The sequence below is a fragment of the Lemur catta genome, chromosome 21 (assembly GCF_020740605.2).
Source record: "Lemur catta isolate mLemCat1 chromosome 21, mLemCat1.pri, whole genome shotgun sequence".
Classification (NCBI taxonomy): domain Eukaryota; kingdom Metazoa; phylum Chordata; class Mammalia; order Primates; family Lemuridae; genus Lemur; species Lemur catta.
In genome coordinates, this window is record NC_059148.1 from 17,524,459 (window position 1) to 17,544,683 (window position 20,225).

General features: G+C 43.1%; 1 protein-coding gene across 2 annotated transcripts in view; it reads right to left on the bottom strand.

The window, feature by feature from the left end:
- ANKRD13A (ankyrin repeat domain 13A) overlaps positions 1-20,225 on the bottom strand; it is a 34,687-nt gene that overhangs the window by 4,252 nt on the left and 10,210 nt on the right. Inside the window, exons 3-15 of one of the 2 annotated variants that reach the window (XR_006730682.1) lie at positions 19,722-19,846; positions 17,808-17,853; positions 16,541-16,684; positions 15,713-15,902; positions 11,785-11,851; positions 10,376-10,457; positions 9,396-9,457; positions 8,585-8,715; positions 7,914-8,071; positions 7,341-7,454; positions 5,046-5,206; positions 2,918-2,985; positions 1,836-2,162 (exon numbers count right to left, since the gene is read on the bottom strand). Coding sequence is in view for 1 of the 2 variants with exons in the window: in XM_045534572.1 (XP_045390528.1) it covers positions 1,967-2,162; positions 2,918-2,985; positions 5,046-5,206; positions 7,341-7,454; positions 7,914-8,071; positions 8,585-8,715; positions 9,396-9,457; positions 10,376-10,457; positions 11,785-11,851; positions 15,713-15,902; positions 16,541-16,684; positions 17,808-17,853; positions 19,722-19,846 (1,544 nt within the window). In the remaining variant the exon portion in view is untranslated. Of the gene's footprint in view, positions 1-64; positions 2,163-2,917; positions 2,986-5,045; positions 5,207-7,340; positions 7,455-7,913; positions 8,072-8,584; positions 8,716-9,395; positions 9,458-10,375; positions 10,458-11,784; positions 11,852-15,712; positions 15,903-16,540; positions 16,685-17,807; positions 17,854-19,721; positions 19,847-20,225 lie in introns of those variants that run through there. The other variant, XM_045534572.1, reaches the window with a different exon arrangement.

Sequence of the window (20,225 nt, forward strand, 5' to 3'; positions counted from 1 at the left end):
GCTACATCCAGTCAGTAGAAAAAACAAGGTGAAATAGAAAAAAAGACTCCAAGACTGTCTGGCATATTGTATGAGCACCCTCTAAGGAAGCAGGCTTTATTTGCATTTTAAGAGTGAACACATATATGAAAAATGCTACAACAGGTTGATATGATGCTCAGTCCCTTTTTAAGTGACTCTGGGGAGAAAGTCAAAGACCTCGGGAAGCAGAGCAATGGAATGCGAACACAGAAATTACCTACGGTTCATCTTAGTGAGTAAACGACATGGCCTAACTGCAGCCACTCCCAAGAAGTGTCTTCCCGCCAAGGAGTGTTTACTTCACGTAAACGCCAAGTGAACAAAATGCCAAGCCGCGTATGTGAAACAAACGTGAAGTTGCCTGTACTGGCCTCGCGTGTACAGAAGGAACTTTGGTCAGACCGTGACAAAAAAAGGCAGATGGTTATGTGGAATTCAAAGCACAGTTCTTTGTGTCTAGGAACGTCTTACTGGTGACACTAACTGTATGATAACAGGACGTTAACTGGGACAGGAGTTTATGTTTCTCTTCCTGTCCTAAAAAGAAGCGCAACAGAGGAAATAGATGCAACACAGAGGAGGATATTGTTTCCCGGGTTATTTCAGTGCACTGTGGGAACTGCATACACGGGCCAGAGCGAGGGGTGCCCTCGGCTATAGCCCCCCCCCCCCCCCCGAGTTCTGCAATGGTTATTTACAGGAGGGTTTGACAAAATAGTTAACTACTAAAGGTATCCAAAAAAGGCCTGAGAAAATCTGGTTAAAATGCATAACCTTGTATTGCTACTGATGTGAGTAGTCGTTTTTATATCTTTTAAAAATAATAAAAATTCTGTTAAAAAATATATTTATCCAGAAAGATGTTGATTTGAACTCTAAAAAGCAATGTGGAATCACCATGTTCCCTTTAGAATGAAGAGCCACTGAGCTCTGTTGTAAGCTCCCTTTCTGATTTCAAATCCATCTTTCCTCCCAGGTGAGACGAGGGCATGCGATGGGTTCTTCCTAGGCTTCTATGTGGAAATCGTTCGCTAGGGCAGGAGTAGAACACGCACTTGGTTTGGTTCTATGCTGTTCTAGTATTTTGGCTAGCTTGCCCCCTTCAAGAACAAGAGCCAGGTTCTTCTAGCTGCTCCTTCAGGGACAGGATTAGCTGCCTTTGATTTAGCCTGGAGGATCCTGCTCTCAAAGGAATTGCCTTTATAAATTCAAATCAGATCCTTCAATAAGTGGAGTGAGGCGGTTTGATACTATTAGTAATTTTTAAGGCTAAGGCAACAGCCGTGGTCATTTGTCTATCTTAATTTGATGCAAATAGTTAACCACAATCTAAAATAGATCCTGTACATATCTCCTCTTTAATTTTAGCTGGGGGGTGGAAGGAATGGAGTAAGGTGGAGATGGAGGAGGAATAATGACAATGTCCTAGAAACCCTGTATAAAGGTAAAAATAAAGAGTAGATCAGCACAGATTACCCATTTCTTTGGTGAACAGTAAAGAAGTGTCTCAAATCCTCATAAACCACACCCTACGAAGGCTGCTGCCGCTGCCGCCGCTCTCATATGTAAAAGCACCCTGACTCTGCAATAACGTGTTTTGTTATCACTCCTTAATAAAAATTTATCTACACACCTGCAGGGATTGGGGTTTTGTCTAAAGCTGGTAGTAAAAACGTGACCTGCAAGCCAATACAGCTAATGAAAGTGACCATGCTCTCCTCCCCGTAGCCTGGAGATAGGGCCTGCCGCTCCCCAGCCCCTTCTCCACCCAGGGGGAGCATCCTGGGTGGGCCAAGGAGTCCCTGGTTCTGCACCTGCATGGGAAGGGACAGCTGCCATCTGCTGCACACGCTGAGGTGCAGGCTCTTATCCCCGAGGTCCTGGTTGACACAGCGTCCGTGGCAGCCCAGAGGCTCTGCTTTGTGCAGCTCGTGGGCAGAAAGCTCTATTTCTCGGTGAGTGACAGCTGTAGGACTTGCTGCAGCTCGGCCTCCTCCTCCTGGAGCCGGAGCTCCCGTTCCTCCAGCTCTTTGGCAGAGAGCTCCATGGCCAGCTGCAAGTCGCTATCAAAACTGCTCGTGTCGCTTGGGGCACCGGCGCATGGGCCTTCAGTGCTGGTGAGGAGGCTCTCCTGGATGGCCCTGGGTTGGAGAACAGGAGAAGACGGGCCAGTCATTATCATCATGGCGGCGGCAGCAACTACATTTCCTAACTGCTTACCAAGTGCACGCTGTACCAGATACTTCATTTGCATGGTGCCATTTAACCCACATGACGCTGGGGGCATAGGTGCCATATACAGGTGAGAAACCACAGGCTCAGAGGGATGAAGAAGCCTGGCCAAGATCACCCAGCTACTAAGTGCTGGGGCTGAGAATTGAACTTTGATCAATTTTCAAGCAAAACCTAGGCTCCTGTAGCTGCCTGAAGTATTAATACAAGAAAATGCTTTGTAAAATGAATCTTTGCAGTTTTTCCCCCTTAAGAAGATGAGGTGATCATCTCTGTAGCTTTTCCCCAAATTTCCCCATCTTTAAAATTGTATGAACTTCCCACTGAGGGCGTTTAGACCCTGTGATCATCTCTTCTTCACGGAAGATCAAACCAGTCAGGAAACATGGACTTGGCGCTTTTCTGCCAGTGACAATGGCCCTGCGAACTAGTCAGCAGTTCTATCACTTGCTCCCGGAGACTGGCTACGGAGAGTTCAGCGCTACTTTCCTAACTGCTACGAGAGGCAGCAGGAGAGCCGACGCTCTATCTAGTCTCTCCTCTCTCCTGCCAAGTGCACAGCGTCATGCGTCTGCCTGGGACCAAACAAATGCATGGCGCCGTGCACCTGCCCCTGCACTGAGAGCTGTATCAACCTCGATGTAATCAAAGTCACGTCAGTCACCTCTCATACTGGTCGTCATAGGCATGGGTCTGGTTGATCCCGCCATTCGAAGCTGGTCCTAGAAGTTCCTGGCAAAACAAACACGACAGACGTGAATACCTCTTAGAAGAAACAGCTGCCACACTGATAAGGAAACAAAAGCGACAGGGACAAAATTAAAAATATTTGCATGCCTATTATTGATAGTGCTGTGTAAAGAACCAACGGGGACTTGGGTTACCTCGAAAACAACACCTGCGTGTCAGATACTATACGCCACAGCCTGACTCAGCCACGACCTCCTCTCACATTCCACAAAATCAGTATATTGCAAACAGCTCACCTTGTGCAAAGCTTAAATGACCAAAACAGATGATTCTTTCAGGGCAAGATTAGAAGACAATTCAGTATCGGTAGTCTTTGACTTTGGCTACTCCCCCTATCACAGCTTAGGGCCACAGGGTTTATGTAGATACTGAGGGGAAAAACTAAGGTCACTTACGCAGGGAAAGGAAAAGCACGCTGAGCTGACAGTGCTGGCCAGGGTGGGGTCTTCTCCCAGGAGGCCTCCCAAAGGGAGTCTGCCTGCTCCAGGGTTTGGCCCTCGGCCCAGCAGCCTCATAAAACGGAGTGGGTCTGGGAGGGTATCCATGGTGGTGGCAGCAGGGAATGAAGGAGGGGACTCACATCCCCTAAGCTCTGAGACTCGAGGATAAAACCAGAAAGCCGGCAGCCTGAGCCAGTGGGGATGCTAGAGTGTGGGTACTGTTCTCCAAGCTTAGCAGCCCGGGAAGAGCAGGGCTGGGGGCTGCTTTGGCAAAGAATTCCCAGTGCCTGGCAAACAGCAGACACTCTGCAAATAGCTGCTGAGAGAATGACAGAAGAAACCAACAAACAAATAAATGGACTGCAAGATCCCAGGACACACCAGAGGGTAGTGGAGGCAGACCAGACCCCACCCTAGTGGAGCCAGGAGCCGTACAAGGGAGGGGACAGACACAGTTGATATTGGGGGAAGAGGACCTCAAGCCTCAGATTGTCACAGGCAGGCAAAGCCTGGAGGCAGAACCATATAAAAGGTGACTGTTCTGCTGGGCACGGTGGTGCACACCTATAGTCCCAGCTACTCAGGAGGCTGAAGTGGGAGGATCACTTGAGCCCAGGAGTTCAAGGCTGCAGTGAGCTATGACCGTGTCACTGTACTTCAGCCTGGGCAACATAGTGAGACCCCATATCAAAAAAAAGAAAAAAAAACAGGGTAACTCTTCTTAGACAGGTCTGTTCTGTCCTTAGCTCTGTATTTCACTAGAGACCTAGAGAGAGTTTAAGGAGATGATACTCCCTAGGGAAGGAGTTGGGATTAAAATCCACAACACTACCTTTATCTAAGGCTACCAACCATGGATAATATTCCAGAAAAAAATATGACAGTGTGATTTAGCATGAATTTACTGCTTCAGTACTAGAAAATTATAAAGCACATCTTGAAAAATACACAATTGCAAGCTACCTGGGTGAAAATGAGGAAAAGCAAAGTCTATCTGAAGACATCTTGTGACTGTGCTGACTGGGGTTATGCAGATGGTCTCTTACATAACAAGCTTTTGTAAAGACACCAGGTGCATGAAATATAAAATAGTCTAAGTGGCTGGGCGCGGTGGCTCATGCCTGTAATCCTAGCACTCTAGGAGACCGAAGCGGGAGGATCGCTCGAGGTCAGGAGTTTGAGACCAGCCTCAGCAAGAGTGAGACGCCACCCCCTGTCTCTACCAAAAAGAAATAATAATAAAAAAAAATCCAGCCAGGCATTGTGGTGTGCGCCTGTAGTCCCAGCTACCCAGGAGGCTGAGGCAGAAGGATCGCTTAGAGCCCAGGAGTTGGAGGTTGCTGTGAGCTACAATGATGCCACTGCACTCTACACATGGTGACAGAGTGAGACTCTGTCTCAACAACAACAACAACAAAAAAAGGCAACTGAACACCCCTCCTCACAAAAATCATAAAAATTATTTTTTAAAAAAAAAGAAAAAAATCAAAATAATCTAACACCATGAATGTGCCAGACTAGTTATTTAAAGTAAGTCTTCCAGGTTAGCCAAATCAGAGGGTAAGCCCTCCCGAGCCCTGCCACTCATTCTGCCACACGCACCTGGCCCCTGCTGGACTCCAGCAGGCTCTGCTGGATGGCGAACTGCATGATCTCGTAATCTTCGTCCTGCAGATGCACATTTCTGCCATTGTCTTGAATGTGGTAAGATTCGGGAATTTCAAACACGGACTGATCGACCTCAAAGTTTGTGACCTGGGAAGCTGAAACACAAAAGGCAAACCATCCAGTGTCTGAGTTCATTACAATTAATTTCTACTCCAACTTTTTGCAAAATTTTTTTCAATTAAAAAAAAAATGAAAGGACTAAAAGGATAATAATAAAGTTTGTGATTATGTGAGAGATTGTGAGGAAGAATCGTGACGGGAAAAAATGGCTTTTTTGGGCCTGGATGTTTTTGTGTGTGAAAAAATAATGCACAGTCATAAAGTCTAGACTACTGTAAAATGAAAAGTGAAGATTTCTCTCCCTATGCCCATGCTACTATTTCCAAACTCCAGAAGTAGCCCTTACTCACTTGTGTATCCTTTGAGGAATGCGATGTATGTAAGCGTGGGTGGGTATGTAAGTGTGAACATAACAGTCACACCAGTGTGTATTTTCCTTTCGTATTATGAAATACGGTAAACATATAAAAGAAACTACATAAAATATCTGAACACTTAAAAGAAAAATGACAATAATTAAAACAAATGCCTGTGTATCCTCCCTCTCTCCTAAGACACAGAACACCACCAATATTACACCCCAGGTACACCCCTTCTTAACAATATCCCTTCCTCCTCTCCAAAGTTAAACATGTAATTCAGAATAGTGGTTTTCACTGCCTAGCTCTTCTCTGGAGTTGTGCCACATGTATATAATTTTAACCATTTGTTTTAGCCTATTTTTGACATAAATAGAATCAGATGGAATTTATTCTTCAACTTATATTTATTCCATTCAGCATTAGGTTTTGAAATTCACCAGTTTTGATGCACATAGCTGTAAATTTTGGTTTTCATCACTGTATGTTCTTCCATTGTATTAATACGGCACAACTGGCATATGTTACAATCTCAGGACATTTGGGTAGTTTCCAGATTTTTGCTATTATGAACGATGCTACTGTCCATTACTGGGGTCTCCAGATGTCCATGTGCACAAGTTTCTCTAGAGTATACACCGAGGAAATGCTAAGTCATGGTACACATTTTCAATTTACTAAGCAATGCCAAATGTTTTTTTCAACAAATTATACCAATTTACTCTTCCTGCCAAGAATGGACAAGTATTCTTTTGGTGCACAACCTCACGAGCACACATTATCCAACTTTATTGCTACATGGGAGTGTAAAGTTGTATATTATTGTTGAGTTAAATTGTTTTTATTTGAAGTTTTAATTTACATACATTAAGATGCTATCTTTTAATTCCTCTAAATACTGGTTGACTAAGGGAGAAAAACCATAAGACCATCTCAATAGTTGCAGAAAAAACATTTGACAAAAATCAATACTTAATAATGGTAAAAACTCTTAGCAAACTAGGAACATAAGGGAAGATTTTCCTCCACCTAATAAAGGCCATTTACAAAAAACTGACAGCTGACATCACAGCTAATGACGAAACAGCCATTCCTCCCCTAAAATCAGGAACAATGCAAGGATGTCCATTCTTGCCACCTTTATTCAGCATTGTACTGGCTATCCTAGCCAGTGTAATCAGGCAAGACAAAGAAATAACAGACTTAAAATTGGAAAGGAAAAAGTAAAACTGTCTTTATTCACAGGCATGATCACGTGTGTAAGAAATTCTAAGGAATCTACAAAAAAGCTGCCAGAAGTCAAGTGAATTCAGTAATGTTACAAGATACAAGGTCAAAATGCAAAAATCAATTATATTTCTGTATTCAATTAACTGGAAAATAAAAATAATAAAATAAATCAATTTACAAAAGCATCTAAAAATATGAATTGGATTGATGGCAAAGGAGCATGAGGAAGTTTGGGGGCATAAAGAAATGCTCCCCATCGTGATTGTGGTGGTGGTTACAAGATGTATACATTTGTCAAGATACATGAATTGTCACACTTAAAATGGGAGCATTTTATTGTGTGTATATTATACCTCTATAAAGTTGATTTTTAAGAACATGCTGTCTTTTCAATACAGTGAGCTCACACATATTCTATGAGTTGTTTTTTACTTAATCTAAACTAAATCTAAAATTTCCCTTCATCCATCCGACACAGAGATCTATTTCATAAGATAATCCAATTTCAAGGTGAACAATTAGTATAATGACTGCATGAATTTTTTTTTCAAAAAAAATCACAAAACAATTTTTTTTTTACCTGAATCGGCCTGGGTCCCTTCCACATTTTGAGATACGGTTTCTTCGGCAGTGCTACAGCCATTGACGTTTCCAAACGTAATCCGTGCATTTAAGACATGAAACAAGGGAATTTCTAACAAAATAAAAGCTCTTATAAATAAATTTTATGAGAATAATAATAAAATAGTTATCATTATTTATGGAGTACTTACTATGATAGTACTGTGCCAAGCACTTTTTATAAATATAATTTCATTTAATCCTAGCAACCCTCCCCAATATACAGATGGGAAAACTGAGACCCAGAGACTTAAGTTTCACCTATTTTTATGCCTTTTTACATCTGTCAGTACCATCTGTAAATAGAACTGATGGTTGGAGATCTTCTAATTTTGATATGCAAAATAAGCCAAGAATCATGACATTTCTTTAAATCATACTAAACCAGAGGATAATTCTGACCTCCTCTATTATGTCTATTATTTGACATTAATACATTGTGCTTAAAGTGCTCCAATTCTTAGAAGCACCTTCTTCCCCCAACAAAAACAGGCAGAACCTACAAGTGTTCCTGAGGCTTATTTAACAGTACCTATTTTGACAGGAAATCCAGGTGGGAATTCTAATTTGATGAAATCTCTCAATCTTGCAAAATGAGCACTAGTTCGAGCCATCAGGTCAATGATGGGAATGACCTGTTCCACGAGAGAGAGGGGGAACTCCTCACACATCCACAGCATTGCTTTAAACCTGCAGGATGCAACCGAGAGAAGACTGAGGCCGTCTCTACCAGGTGGGAAAGAGATAAAGCAGTAGGCTAGACAACACCAGCCTACTTGCTCCACACTCTTCCCAGTGATCTCCTAATTCAGGGCTACTGAGGGTCTATAACCACAATGAATTCAGCCCCCCCTGAAATCTGGCAATCGGGGAAATGACCTGCATTACAACTTCCTACTGGAATAGCCTTAATTGACAGCAAACGAGACAACATGGATAGCTGGTGGGAACCATTTCATCTGATCAGCTGACACTTGCTGACAATTAAAAAAAAATAAGGAATTCCTACATCCAATCTATATTCTCTTTGGAAAAGGGCTAATAAGATGGGCAATCTACCGTTAGCTATCATGGCATAAAGTAATTTAAAAATTATTTTTTTTTAAAAAAAGGGGGCAGAGGAATGGCCAAACGTAGCACCACAAAACAGCACAACTTCTGGAACAATCCATGAGCTGAAAACGGTGGCTGACTCTCTCTTACTTCTGTGTTCTGATCGTCAGCTCTTTCGGCCTTCCGATGTCCCTGTCTTTCAGATCAAACTCTTCATTGAAGTACTCGTCAGGCGTGATGGCTGTCGGGTTGTTTGCGGTGGCACATTCCGTGGTGAGGTCCTGCCGAGTCAGAAATGCCAAGTGACACTCACAAGTGGAGGCCTAGCGCACTCGGTCTCAGAGGAGGACATGTTAACTAGCTACAGGGCAGGAAGTTCTAGTCATTAACTTATTTGTATTGAGTCACTGCGCAGAGCAAGAAAATCGACAGGTGTCACCAAACTCCACGGCAAGTCTAATGGAGCCTCCACGTTAAAATATTTCTCCGCTCTCCTTCACATTTTTATCTCCCGATTATAGAAGAGAAAGAACTATCTAAAAGTACAAGAGATTTGGAAGACTTAGAGTTCTAGCTCTGTCATTGTCCAGCTTTGACAATGCAAAGGTAATTTCATTTTTCTAACCCTCAGGGACACCCATTGTATCAATTTCATAGAGTTATTGTGAGGATCCAGTAAGAAAATGTTTGCTAAGGTGCTCTGTTACTATATAAAGTCATGAGTCCTTTTTAAGTTCCATTTTTATAGAGAGGCCCTTCGTTTATAACAGATAAGAGATTTCATTCATCACTACCGCTCACTAATCTAACTCTCTTCCCAAATCCCCAATCCCAGCCTGGGAGCACTCTTTGACCTTTTCACAGAGAGTAGCCTTCTCTGGAGCCAGGAATTGCCATCCCAAGCACCGGGAAGTCATTTCCTGTCATTAAATTGCACTGATAGCTCATTCCTTCAACTTACCCCTTGGGCACCAAACTGGTGTTCCACGGTCCCCAGCAAAGATTCCAGTGGGTTCCTGTCCGCTACAGAGGATGGAAAAGTTTAATGTCTATTATTATATCTTACTTGTGACTATAAAAAAAAAAATCTTGATCATATTTTGAAGTTTCTGATCCACACTACCCGCATTAGGGAATCCATTTATAGAGTGGCTGATAAAATCATCCGCGATAACCCTAAGGTGATTTACCCTTTATATACCACAATTTTTGTGAGGATCTCTAAACCAGATGAACAATTACAAGGAGTAAAGCAGAACAGCGGAAAGAGTCTGGTCTTAGGAACGAGCCAGCTCTGGAAGCCAGTCCCACCCTGGCCAGGCACTCCCCAGGGGTTCTGTCAAACTGCAGTAACACAGTCGTGGGTGATGACCACACACCCACCACGTACTGCAGGCACCATCCTGCAAGTTCATATGTCATAGATCACCCAGCTCTCTCAACAGCTCTCAGGAAGGTCCAGTGTCACCTCCTTTTCACCACTGAGGAAACTGAGGCACGGAGGGTAGGTAACTGCACAAGGACACAGGGCCTGTGGCCGAGCTGGGACATGGCAACCACATATTGGCAATGTTTTGGCTCAGAGCCCAAGTTCTGTCCGAATCTTTGATCCTGATAGTTTGCACTACATGACTCATTCCAATGATAAATATTCTCCAATATCCTTATCTGTTTTCTTCTGCCAAATCCAACAATTGTTCTTCATAACATATAAAATATAAACAAGCCCTCAAGAATGGCTTTAATTACAGCTGAAGCCAACTCTGGGGGAACTCCTCCAAGAATGAGTCAGACCAAGGAAATTTTTATAAAAAAGAAGTGAGGATTAGTACATCTTGATCGCATTAACCCCAAACTTAACTGAGCCAACAAAGGCTCTCTCTCTAGGCTCATTAAAAAAAAAAAAAAAAAAAAAGGAAGTGGGAGGGTGACAGTGATTACCTTTATATCTCTTTTTCTCCTCCTCGGTCAGATGTTCTGTGCGTATTCTAGTGATCACACTCACATTGTTTACTGTGTAAACCTTGAGAGATGTGTGCAAAAGAAAACAGTGACACAGGGAATCAAAACTCAGAAAATAAGCATTTAGCAAGAGCAAGAATGCTGAAGCCAAAACCAAAAAAAAATCCAGCAAAATAAAAATGAGAAATGGTTAACGATCATTAGGATCCTTCAGAGAAAACATACAAACTATCAACTTAGAAATGCATCATCAACAGTTACTTTCCATAGTTGACAGTTTTAATGCTGAGGAGTTAACAGTGACAGGCTGCATCTTCCTACTGGCCCTGCTTGTGGCTAAACAATCGCAAACAAATGTTCTGCAATGTACGTTTCCCACCTGGACTTCTACTGTACTGTACCCGAACCTGTATCACGTCCTGCTACTGATTTGTGGTAATCTTATAATGGTATTGACTTAGACGGCCATCTGCTGGGCAGAAGGAAAAGGGATGAATACAAGGTTCTCTAGACCTATGAGATTTAGAGAAAACGAGCAAGTCACTATTTAAAAGGTACGGCATGCATTGACCAAAAATTATGTAGCTGCCAGAGTAAATGCTCTTTCTCAAGGTTGACTGCAGAATACGGTGGTCTGGAAGATCAAATATAACAGTTAACGGGGAGTTAACTGTGCATGCCGTAAGTGGATTCCCAGCCTTCGAAGCTGGGGAAAACACACTCAGCACTAGAACGACTGTTTCTAAATGCATCTTGCTGAGCGTGGCGTAAAACTGTCTCTGCGCACTCAGAGGCCACCAGAGGACCCTGCAGTACCTGGCTCGATCGCTGCAAGCCATCAATCCCTGTAGCACTGCGGGACCAAGGCAAGGCCACGTAATAGAGCTTCTCCAGCTGACAAAATGCCAGACAACTGAATAGACAGTCGTCTCCCACTATTATTAATACCAACTATTTTAAATTTGTTGATGTCATGTAAATGAGCTAGGAGCCTGTGGGCTACAATTAGCCTGATTTTAAAAAATAGAGACTCAAGAGCTACTATAGAATATTTGAACAAACATGTTAAGTCTAATCCTTCCTCTTTTTTCTTTCTTTCTTTTTTTTTTTAAATTAAAGTCATTCCTACTGGCACAACTAGTCCCCGTACTCATTTCTCTAGCACTGTTTCTCTTTGGCATAGCTAGAGACCTCCTCGGGACATGCTTATCCTATTTTCTCAAAGCCAAATAAGATAAAATAAAAAGTCCAAGTGAGAGACACATAGACAGTACTGATTCCCCAGAGCATCTTCATGGCACAGGTGCATGAAAAAATCGGAACAGACTCCTCGTTTGCATAGAAGCTAAATAGCTATATTAAATCTTATTTTAAGAGTTTCCTTTTACCTTTGCTTCGTAACCATTAACAACTTCTGCTTTATCTGTCCTCCAGCCCCAGAATCCGGATTTAGTTCTGATAAAAAGTGAACACCACAAATTTCTACATGTACAATATGCCATTGAGATTCATCCCTGCAGCCTTTAGTTTCCTTCCCCCAGCTAAAGTTAGTGAAGGACACTTGAAAACCACGGTCCTGTTGTCCACAAAGGGATGCTATCGATGACAGATGGCTTAAACATCCCCCGCCCCCCTCCCGCAGTAATTAATCAATTGGCCTCACCCTGGGCATAGAGAGCCTCCCTTCTTGGCTTCTTGACAAAAACAGCCAGCATAGAGGACAAAGGTGGTGACATTTATTGGACAGCTGTCCTGAGGAAGTGAATGAAGATGACCAGTGTCCGAGGGCTCGCCACAGGGTGGTATCTGGGTCAGAGCATTTATCTGGGTCACCTTATCTGCGGGCACAGACGTCAGTGGCGCTACCTCCATAAGCAGCTGCATCTCAATCAAGGAATTCTTAGAACAATGAGGCCCGGACCATCCCGCTCCTCGGAAGAGAGCAGGTAGTCCAGGAACTCGGCACTCTGGCAAGCTGCTTGGAGAAGCCATTAATGCCTGTGCAATGGCCTGTGGGTCACACGCTTTGTTGGGTTTGGTGCAGCAGGGAGAAGGGGAGAAAGGGTGTGAGAAGCAGTTTTTCAGCCAGGCTGTTGAGTCCGGCTCTGTGGAACTGCTTTGAGAGTAGCCTCGCATTCCAGCGGCAGCTGCAGCATTGAGACTGTGCCCCCAAACCCAGTTCTGCAACTCAACGTACTCCTGAAAAAAATGTATCTGAGAATCAAAAGCAGTCAAGAGGCTCTGATCCTTTTCCAAAGCAGCTTGCCCGGGGAAACACTACCTCTCCTAGGGGACCCCCGACCAGCCCTGCCCTTTGTCTAGGACATCACATCCTAGCTCCGCTTGGCCCTGTGCAGGGCAACAGCCCGTCCTCGGCTCTGACCCGAGTGAAGTGGGATGTCACGCAGTGAAGCTCAGGGAGTGGCAGCAGGTTAGCTATGTCACAAAAAACATACGTGGTTATTTGCATTCTGTGTCTCCGGACAGTTTGCCTTTCTTCTAATGGGATTTGGTAAATGAAATTAGTCCAGATGGGGTATAATGAGTTTATATATGGATTTTAGCCTCTTGGAAAAGGAGGGCTTTCAATTTTCCTACCAGGTGTCTACAATGAGTGCAGCATGCCCCATGGAGGGCAAGAGAGGAATCCTAAAGGGATTGCATCAAATGCTAGCTGTCTCCAACGTACACCTCAGAGACAGAAATAGCAGCTGCAGGGGCCGGGGACCACACTCAATGGATTAATAAACCAGTCTCCTGTCAGCTATCAGTACTTGAAACTCAAGATACGCCTTTTCATTCAATCCTTGGTTCCTTGTTTGCTTAAGTCACTTGGTATGTTGGCCCAGGAAATCGCTGTTTTCTGCCACAGAGTCTAATGAGGGACTAACAGAGGGCTGCATCTGCCCCACCTTGCTCTTCGCGCACGCTGAGACGGAGCTGCGCTTTTCTCCCCAGCAACCCGCGAGCTCCTCGCTCGGCGGCCCCTGCTCTAGGGGCAATCCTGCCTTCTACTCCCCTTTGCATTCCCACTCGCTGACAGCACTTTAGTTATTAAACTCAGCGTCTACACCCCGTTTTCAAACCAAGATCCTAAGGACTCCTTGGCTCTTGACTAACTCTGCAGGCAGAAGCATCTGGAGGTGACAGAACACCCAGCTCCCCATCCTGTGCCATTTTTACCTCTGCCCGTCTCCACTGAGACCACCACACCAAAGGCCACTCAGCAGGCACTGTGTCTTGGTGGCTGCTACGTAATTTGGAGAAAGGCTCTGAAGGTGGCAGGGAGGGAATGTTCTATTTGAGATGGGCAGAGCATAATTTTTCAAAGAGAAAAATCCAGACTTGCAACCAGAGAGTATATATTGTAGGCCGAAAATTCATCGGGGGAGGGTATCAATTTGTAAACATCAAGCTCCAAGTAACACATGAGAAGGCATGGACTAAAGTGACTGTCATAAAACAAGACAGCCACACCTTCCAAATTCAATCAAATGTACACTCACGCCTCCGGTTAGAAATAGACATGCTCGCTTTTCGTACTAGCAAACCTCATATTCAAGAGTGGCCCCAATCCTCCCTCGATGCACAAGCTCACTGAGCGCACACTGAATTCTGAGCACCGTAAAAAAAGCAGCTGTCTTCCAGAAATTCTCTCTCAGCAACACACTGTCAGTTGCAAAAGGAGAATTAGCTCCAACAGCTTGAAAACCTTGTGACCATACCAATACAAAATATGCCCTAGCCCTCAGCACAAATGGAGCGTGCTGTCATTTCCCATCTATGCTTGGTGGGGCAGCAGCCAGTGACAGTCACATTCTCTCTTCATAAATTATACTTAATGACAACCAATGACTCTAGCAACTCTGCTATTGAACTAAATAGGGAACAATGTCTCTTCTTAAGACATCATAGAGTCACAGGCTTCAGAGACTTCAGCTCCGGGTTCACTTCTTTTTTCCTTTCAGCTAAGGAAACAGAAAACCAGAGAGGTTAGGCCACTTGCCTAAAGTTGCACAGCTCTTTAGTAGTCCTGGTGATGGCGTTCAGTTCTTCCAACTCTCACCTCTACCAATAGGCGGTGGCAGGGAGGGCAGCCTCCTCTATCTTCCGGCCTCACAATCAGAGCCCTAAGCTGAAGGTGCCCTCATTGTCTGCAGAGGCTGAAGCCTGAAGATGTCTTTCCAAGACCCTCCCAGGTAAAGCCAGTCAGTCCCTAAGCTTTGCTAACCCTGGCAGACCACAGAGACTGGCAAAAGAGGACTGACCCTGCCCCAGGGCATGCGATGCTCCTACCGAAGCAGCCGCAGCACCTGGACGCCACACCAGGCTGGTCATTCTGGGGTTTTTTTTTATTCTGCTACAAACAGACAACCTCATTCCACAGCTCGGTCTAAACTAGAACAGCGCACTTAACAAGCGTTATGCTTGACTGAACAGAAATCTTTCAGTTTTACTAACCAGTTTTATATTGGAAACAAAGAAGAAAAGAGAAAGAAAATGAGAGGACAGTTAGTATGTTCACTGGGAGAACAGAAAGCCTAAATTTAGGATAAGAGTGCCCATTTTGGCTCAGGTTACGCTACTTTGCTTACAGAGAGCTGGATGTGACATCCTAGGCAAACACCAGAAGGGCTCTTGCAGACCCCCTCAGGTCAGCGTGTTCCAGAGCAGAAACACTCAGACAAACAGCTCTGACAGCCTCCGCTTCCTTTCACTCAAGGGCCCTCCGCGTCCTCTGCATGACCCAGAGGACGACAACCAGTGACGGTGTTCTCATCCGGATCAACCCAGCCACAGACCTCTCTAGAGAATTATTCTCATAGAGTCTGGAACAGAACAGAACCCCCTCCAGACTCTTGCTCTAAGCTAGTAAGTCTCACAGTTAGGAAAAAGAACCACATTTAACTATATAGTGAGTGTGACTTTGACTAATATCAGTGCATTCAATACTGGGTCAATTCTAGCTTCCAGAGATGCAAAGCTCCATGGTTTGGGACTAGGGAGTGTTATGGGTCCACAGATAACCAGACAAAAATAAGATTCGAGTAAAATCCACTAGAGAGGGGCCATAAAGGAACATGAAGAGATTTCTCCAAGACTTAACCCATGTGCTATAAAAGTGACAGACAACATAGAATGACAGCTACGGTTTCTATTTGGTTAGAGGAGAGATCAGTCTTAAAACCCACGAGTGTTTGTTATGTCATGTTAGAAAAATCCTGATCCATCCATCATTTCCAATTAATGCGATACATGTCACTAAAGATGGTAGCACAGGGATTAGACATTAAAATTCAGAGTCTAAATTCGTACCTTTCAAAGGCAATATTTTTAGTATCGAGGCTGGTATTAATGACTGGGCTTGTGAGCCGCCGCTCAACTTCCCTGCTTTTTGGCTTCATCAAGTCCAGGGTGAGGCGCTCCATTTCTTGGGAAAGGTCAAAGTGTTCGGTGGTCACGACTTTGTCATCGTGGTTGACTTCCATCAACTCCGCCCAGTTGTCTGTTATGGAAACAAGGGCATAACTAAGCACAAAACAAGGAAGATGCAAAACAAGGAAGCTTCACATGTGCAAATGCACCATGTCACATTCTTCTTCCCAGGTGCTATGTGATAAATGCTGAAGTGTATTGATTATCGATTACCTAGCTGCACAGAGATTATCTGGCCAGCTTTCCACAATTCACAGGAGGCTCTGAGCCATCTTCCCCAAAGACGCAAAATGTCTGATAATTTGCATTTTTTATTAGCAACACATTTCATCTATGTCCTTTATGCAATACATTATTACATAATTAATATAATTTATGTGTGCACAACACTGGGTGGGCAATGCCTTTCTCACCCTCCATTAGGAGGGCCTCGCCTGATGATGGCGGGAATACACAGAGACACAAGAGAAGGCTTGTGCTCAAAGGCTCAGGAAAGTCACGTGTCACAAGGGTAACATGTTGGGCAGTAAAGGACACATGTAGGAGAACTAGCCAGAGCTGAATAATTAATAAGAATAACCAAGGGGAAAAAAAAACGCCCCAGAAAGGATCAAGCAGAAAAGGCACATGAACGTGAACACGTATCGATGGTTAAAAACCACCCTGTAATTTAGCTGGAGCAGTGATTACTAGAACAAAATCACTCACCTTCTCCCTTAAATATAAAACTACGCCTCCCTCTTATCCAGCTCATGTTTTCAAATCCCAGCAATGTGATATCGACACGCAGTTTGGCACCGCTTTTCCAAATGCGACAGACATCATTCGGGCATATTCTGGAAACCAAGGGCACTGGAGGAGAGAAGCAAACTACTGAGAAAACCCAAGGGCCACGCGCAGCACCCAGGCCTGGAAATCAAGACGCTGACTTTAGTAAAAGGAGGGGAGTGGCAAGATGGTGACTGTCAAATCATAATAGAATTGGACTTCTTGGTGCCACACTTATCATATAGGAAGTCACTCTTAAAAAATAAAAATGAACCATCTATTCCATTTGTCAGAGTAAACTCTACAACAAATTTCCCAAGGGTATTCTCAATCTCAAAATGAACCCCACTTATCGACCCCCACCAGTGCTAGAGAGCACATCCATCTGGCCCTTCTCGTGCACATGTGCTACTCTCGCCATATGGCTCTGGCCTACCATATTGTCACATCCGCCATGCGGGATATCAAATGTCTAAAATAATGCCAATTCTTAACAAAACCTAAAGTTAGAGCGATTATTTGTATTAGAAAAGAACTCCTTAGTTCCTCGGAACAAACTGAAGTTCTCTTCTTTTATATGCTTTTTACTTCATTTAAATGTTTCCTTACAAATATGACTTCTTGCCTGAAAGGGAAGTCTGGAAATGGACATGGCTGAAACCCCGGAGTTAGGAATTAACTGATCTACAAGAAATAAAAGTAGAACATCTATGAAAACACGCTGTTAGGCAATTGCCTTACATAATACTTTGTAGAAATACATCCATTTTGTACCAAAAAACCAAGCTATTCCAATATTCACCTTTTCTCCTTTAGAAACAAATTTAAAAGAATTAAACTAAACCACATAAGGAAGTGAGTAAATTACAGTAAATCTACTTACTAAAATTTCAGCAATTTAAAGTGACATTTTAAAAACTAATAATATGGATGTCATCTGTAAGCAATGAAAGGAGAAAAGAAAACTGTCCATATGTTTATAGATGTTTAGGGGAAAAAGTCCTGTGCATGGGGGTGAAGACTAGAAGAAAAACACCCAAAGTAGTAACAGCAGTTGGATCTAAATGTGACTATCTCCTTATTCTTCTCTATGCATTTCCGAGATTAAAAAAAAATACATGTAACTTTTATAAAGGAAAAATAAACTTACACTCAGGCTAAGTAAATTTAGAAAGAGAAATAAACTACAAAGCCCACAGCCACTCACCCCAGCTGGTGAACTCCCATTTCATCTGCACATAGAAATCTGGAGCCTAAAGGGCAGACAAAGGTTTAAAATAGATTACTCTTGGCACTATTAACTAAATGCAAACACAGCGAGGGTTAATAGCCTTTTTTTTAAATAAATAAAAAAAAAAAAAAACCCGGGCTTAAAAAAATTAAGGGAGAACAGAGAAAACAAGAAGAAATTAAAATGTAAGCCCATTACTTACTCTGTATTCAGGCTGTTATTTTACTTTGATATAAAATATATCCCAACAGTTAAGAAAGTTAAGAGAAATCCACGATCTTGGAGGGGGCTAAAACCTGGTTTGGGGTGCAGTCAGGTTCCTGCCAGTAACAGAAAGACAAGCGTGGGAGGACGGCGTCAAGCACTGCCACCCAATGTGGGCAACAGCCTATTCTAAGCAAGAGAAAGGAATGTCAAGTCCATCTATTCTACAAGGAACTTTACTGTAAAAGGCTTTATGTTTACCGGACTACGCCATGAAACCCAAAGAGACTGCTGGACATCACTTTCCCAGGAAGTTGTCTTTCCCTCCGGTTAACAGAAAATTTTGCCCCACTCTCTCTTAAACTTGTAGAATTTGGCTTTTTGAAGTTTTATACCATCAGAGCAGCCCTGTTTAGGATTATTTTCTTACCTACTGTGAATTCTTATAGAAGGCTATTTTTTTTAACCCTTTTTGTTTGGTTTTTCTTTTACAGTCTCTCAACAATAGAAGGTTCTTAGAGATTAAGAAAGCCAACAGTTATCATCCAAGAAGAGAAATGCTAGAAATTCCAGGTGTTTTCCTGTTCCCTAACACCCCCACCTTCGCCATGGTTTGTACAGAAGCACAGGGTAGGAAGGGCAAGAATCTACCCTGGAGTAAAACCAGCCAGCATCCCAATGATGGGCAGAGACAACCTCCAAGAGCTAGCTGATAAGAAAGGCTGGCACCTGTCACAAGGAGACACAGCTGAAAGCCAAGACTTCAACAACAGCCTCTGGTGCTATTAAGTACACAAGTCATTTATGGGCTGTCTATAACTTCAAGCAGAGAACACAATTCAGTGCAGTCCACTGACATGGATCAATATGGGTAAAAAAAAAAAATCCTTTACACTGAATTTTTTAAATGAAGGGTGACCCCATGTTAAATAAGTCCTTTTCTGATTTGTCAAAGGGCAAATGATGTAGTTCCTCCTGCAGTCAGTTAGACGACAAATCCATATGATCTCGGCATGCTCATAAATACACATCTATTTTTAAAACAACGCATACAACTATCGCATATTTCATGGGAGATTTCGTTGTGGTATACGGGAAGTGAATAACTTAGGCATGATTTTAGCTTAAGTGCCATAGAAATTGTTTTTAAAAGAGTGCTCAGATCATGAGCAATGATTGTCTTACTTATAACAAAGTTGTTCCTTTTCTGATAGAGTCATTGATTTTTTTCAATAAATAAAGACAATGGATTAAAAGTCGCAAAATACTAACGGCTAGAAGTGACAAGGTTGGCAAGGATAAGCTGCACACAGACCTCTGAGCCTCAACAGATCCTGAAAATCCCTGTATGGTCACGGATGCTTAGCACAACTTCCTCAAGATCACCTGTGCTTAGCTTTTAAGAAAACAAGCACCTAGATAAATTGTGTTTGATGTCCATTTTCCTTAACTTATATATTTTAAATAGCACTTAAAAGAGTAAGCCCAGTAACCTAGAAACATAATTTGCGAAAGAGCCCACACTGCAACAATTGGAAAGGCAAAAAATAATGCTACTTGGTACTCATATAATATTCACTATTCACAAAATTCTTTAGGAAGGCACGCAAGGCTGTCAAACTATGTCTCCAGTTATTGTGTTGGCATTTAGCTGAAACTATGGCATGGTCACATTTTTATGGATACCTCAAGAATTTTCTGGAGCAGCTCAGGGACTCCCTCCAGGGCCATAGATGTGTTGTGGTAGTCTCGATGTTGAAGAACTGTATACACCATCTCGGGATCGCCAGTGCTCACGGCCTCGTGTAAAACTAGAAAACAAAAGGGTAACACTTCATCACTTTCTAACAAATTCCAAAGCCAGTCTGAAAAGTATCTATATAAATCAAACACCAAAATTTTCTTCAAAGCAGGAGAGAGGCTGTAGCCTAACCTTATCATTTGCGAACATGACTTCTGATTCCTAACTCTTAACTAAGTAAAAAAAAGAAAACAGGGCCTTCTTAGTACCTTGATCATACCCCCCACCCTCCCCCTCCCTATTCTTACCACTGGTTCTGAAACCCCCAACAATGTTTGAGAGAGCTGGCTTTAACCGTACGATGACACAACCGTGATTATGTGTGGATCTGGTAGGCAGCGCTTGTGCTAGGAGTATCCCTGCTCAGTCAACACAAAATTATTCTGACC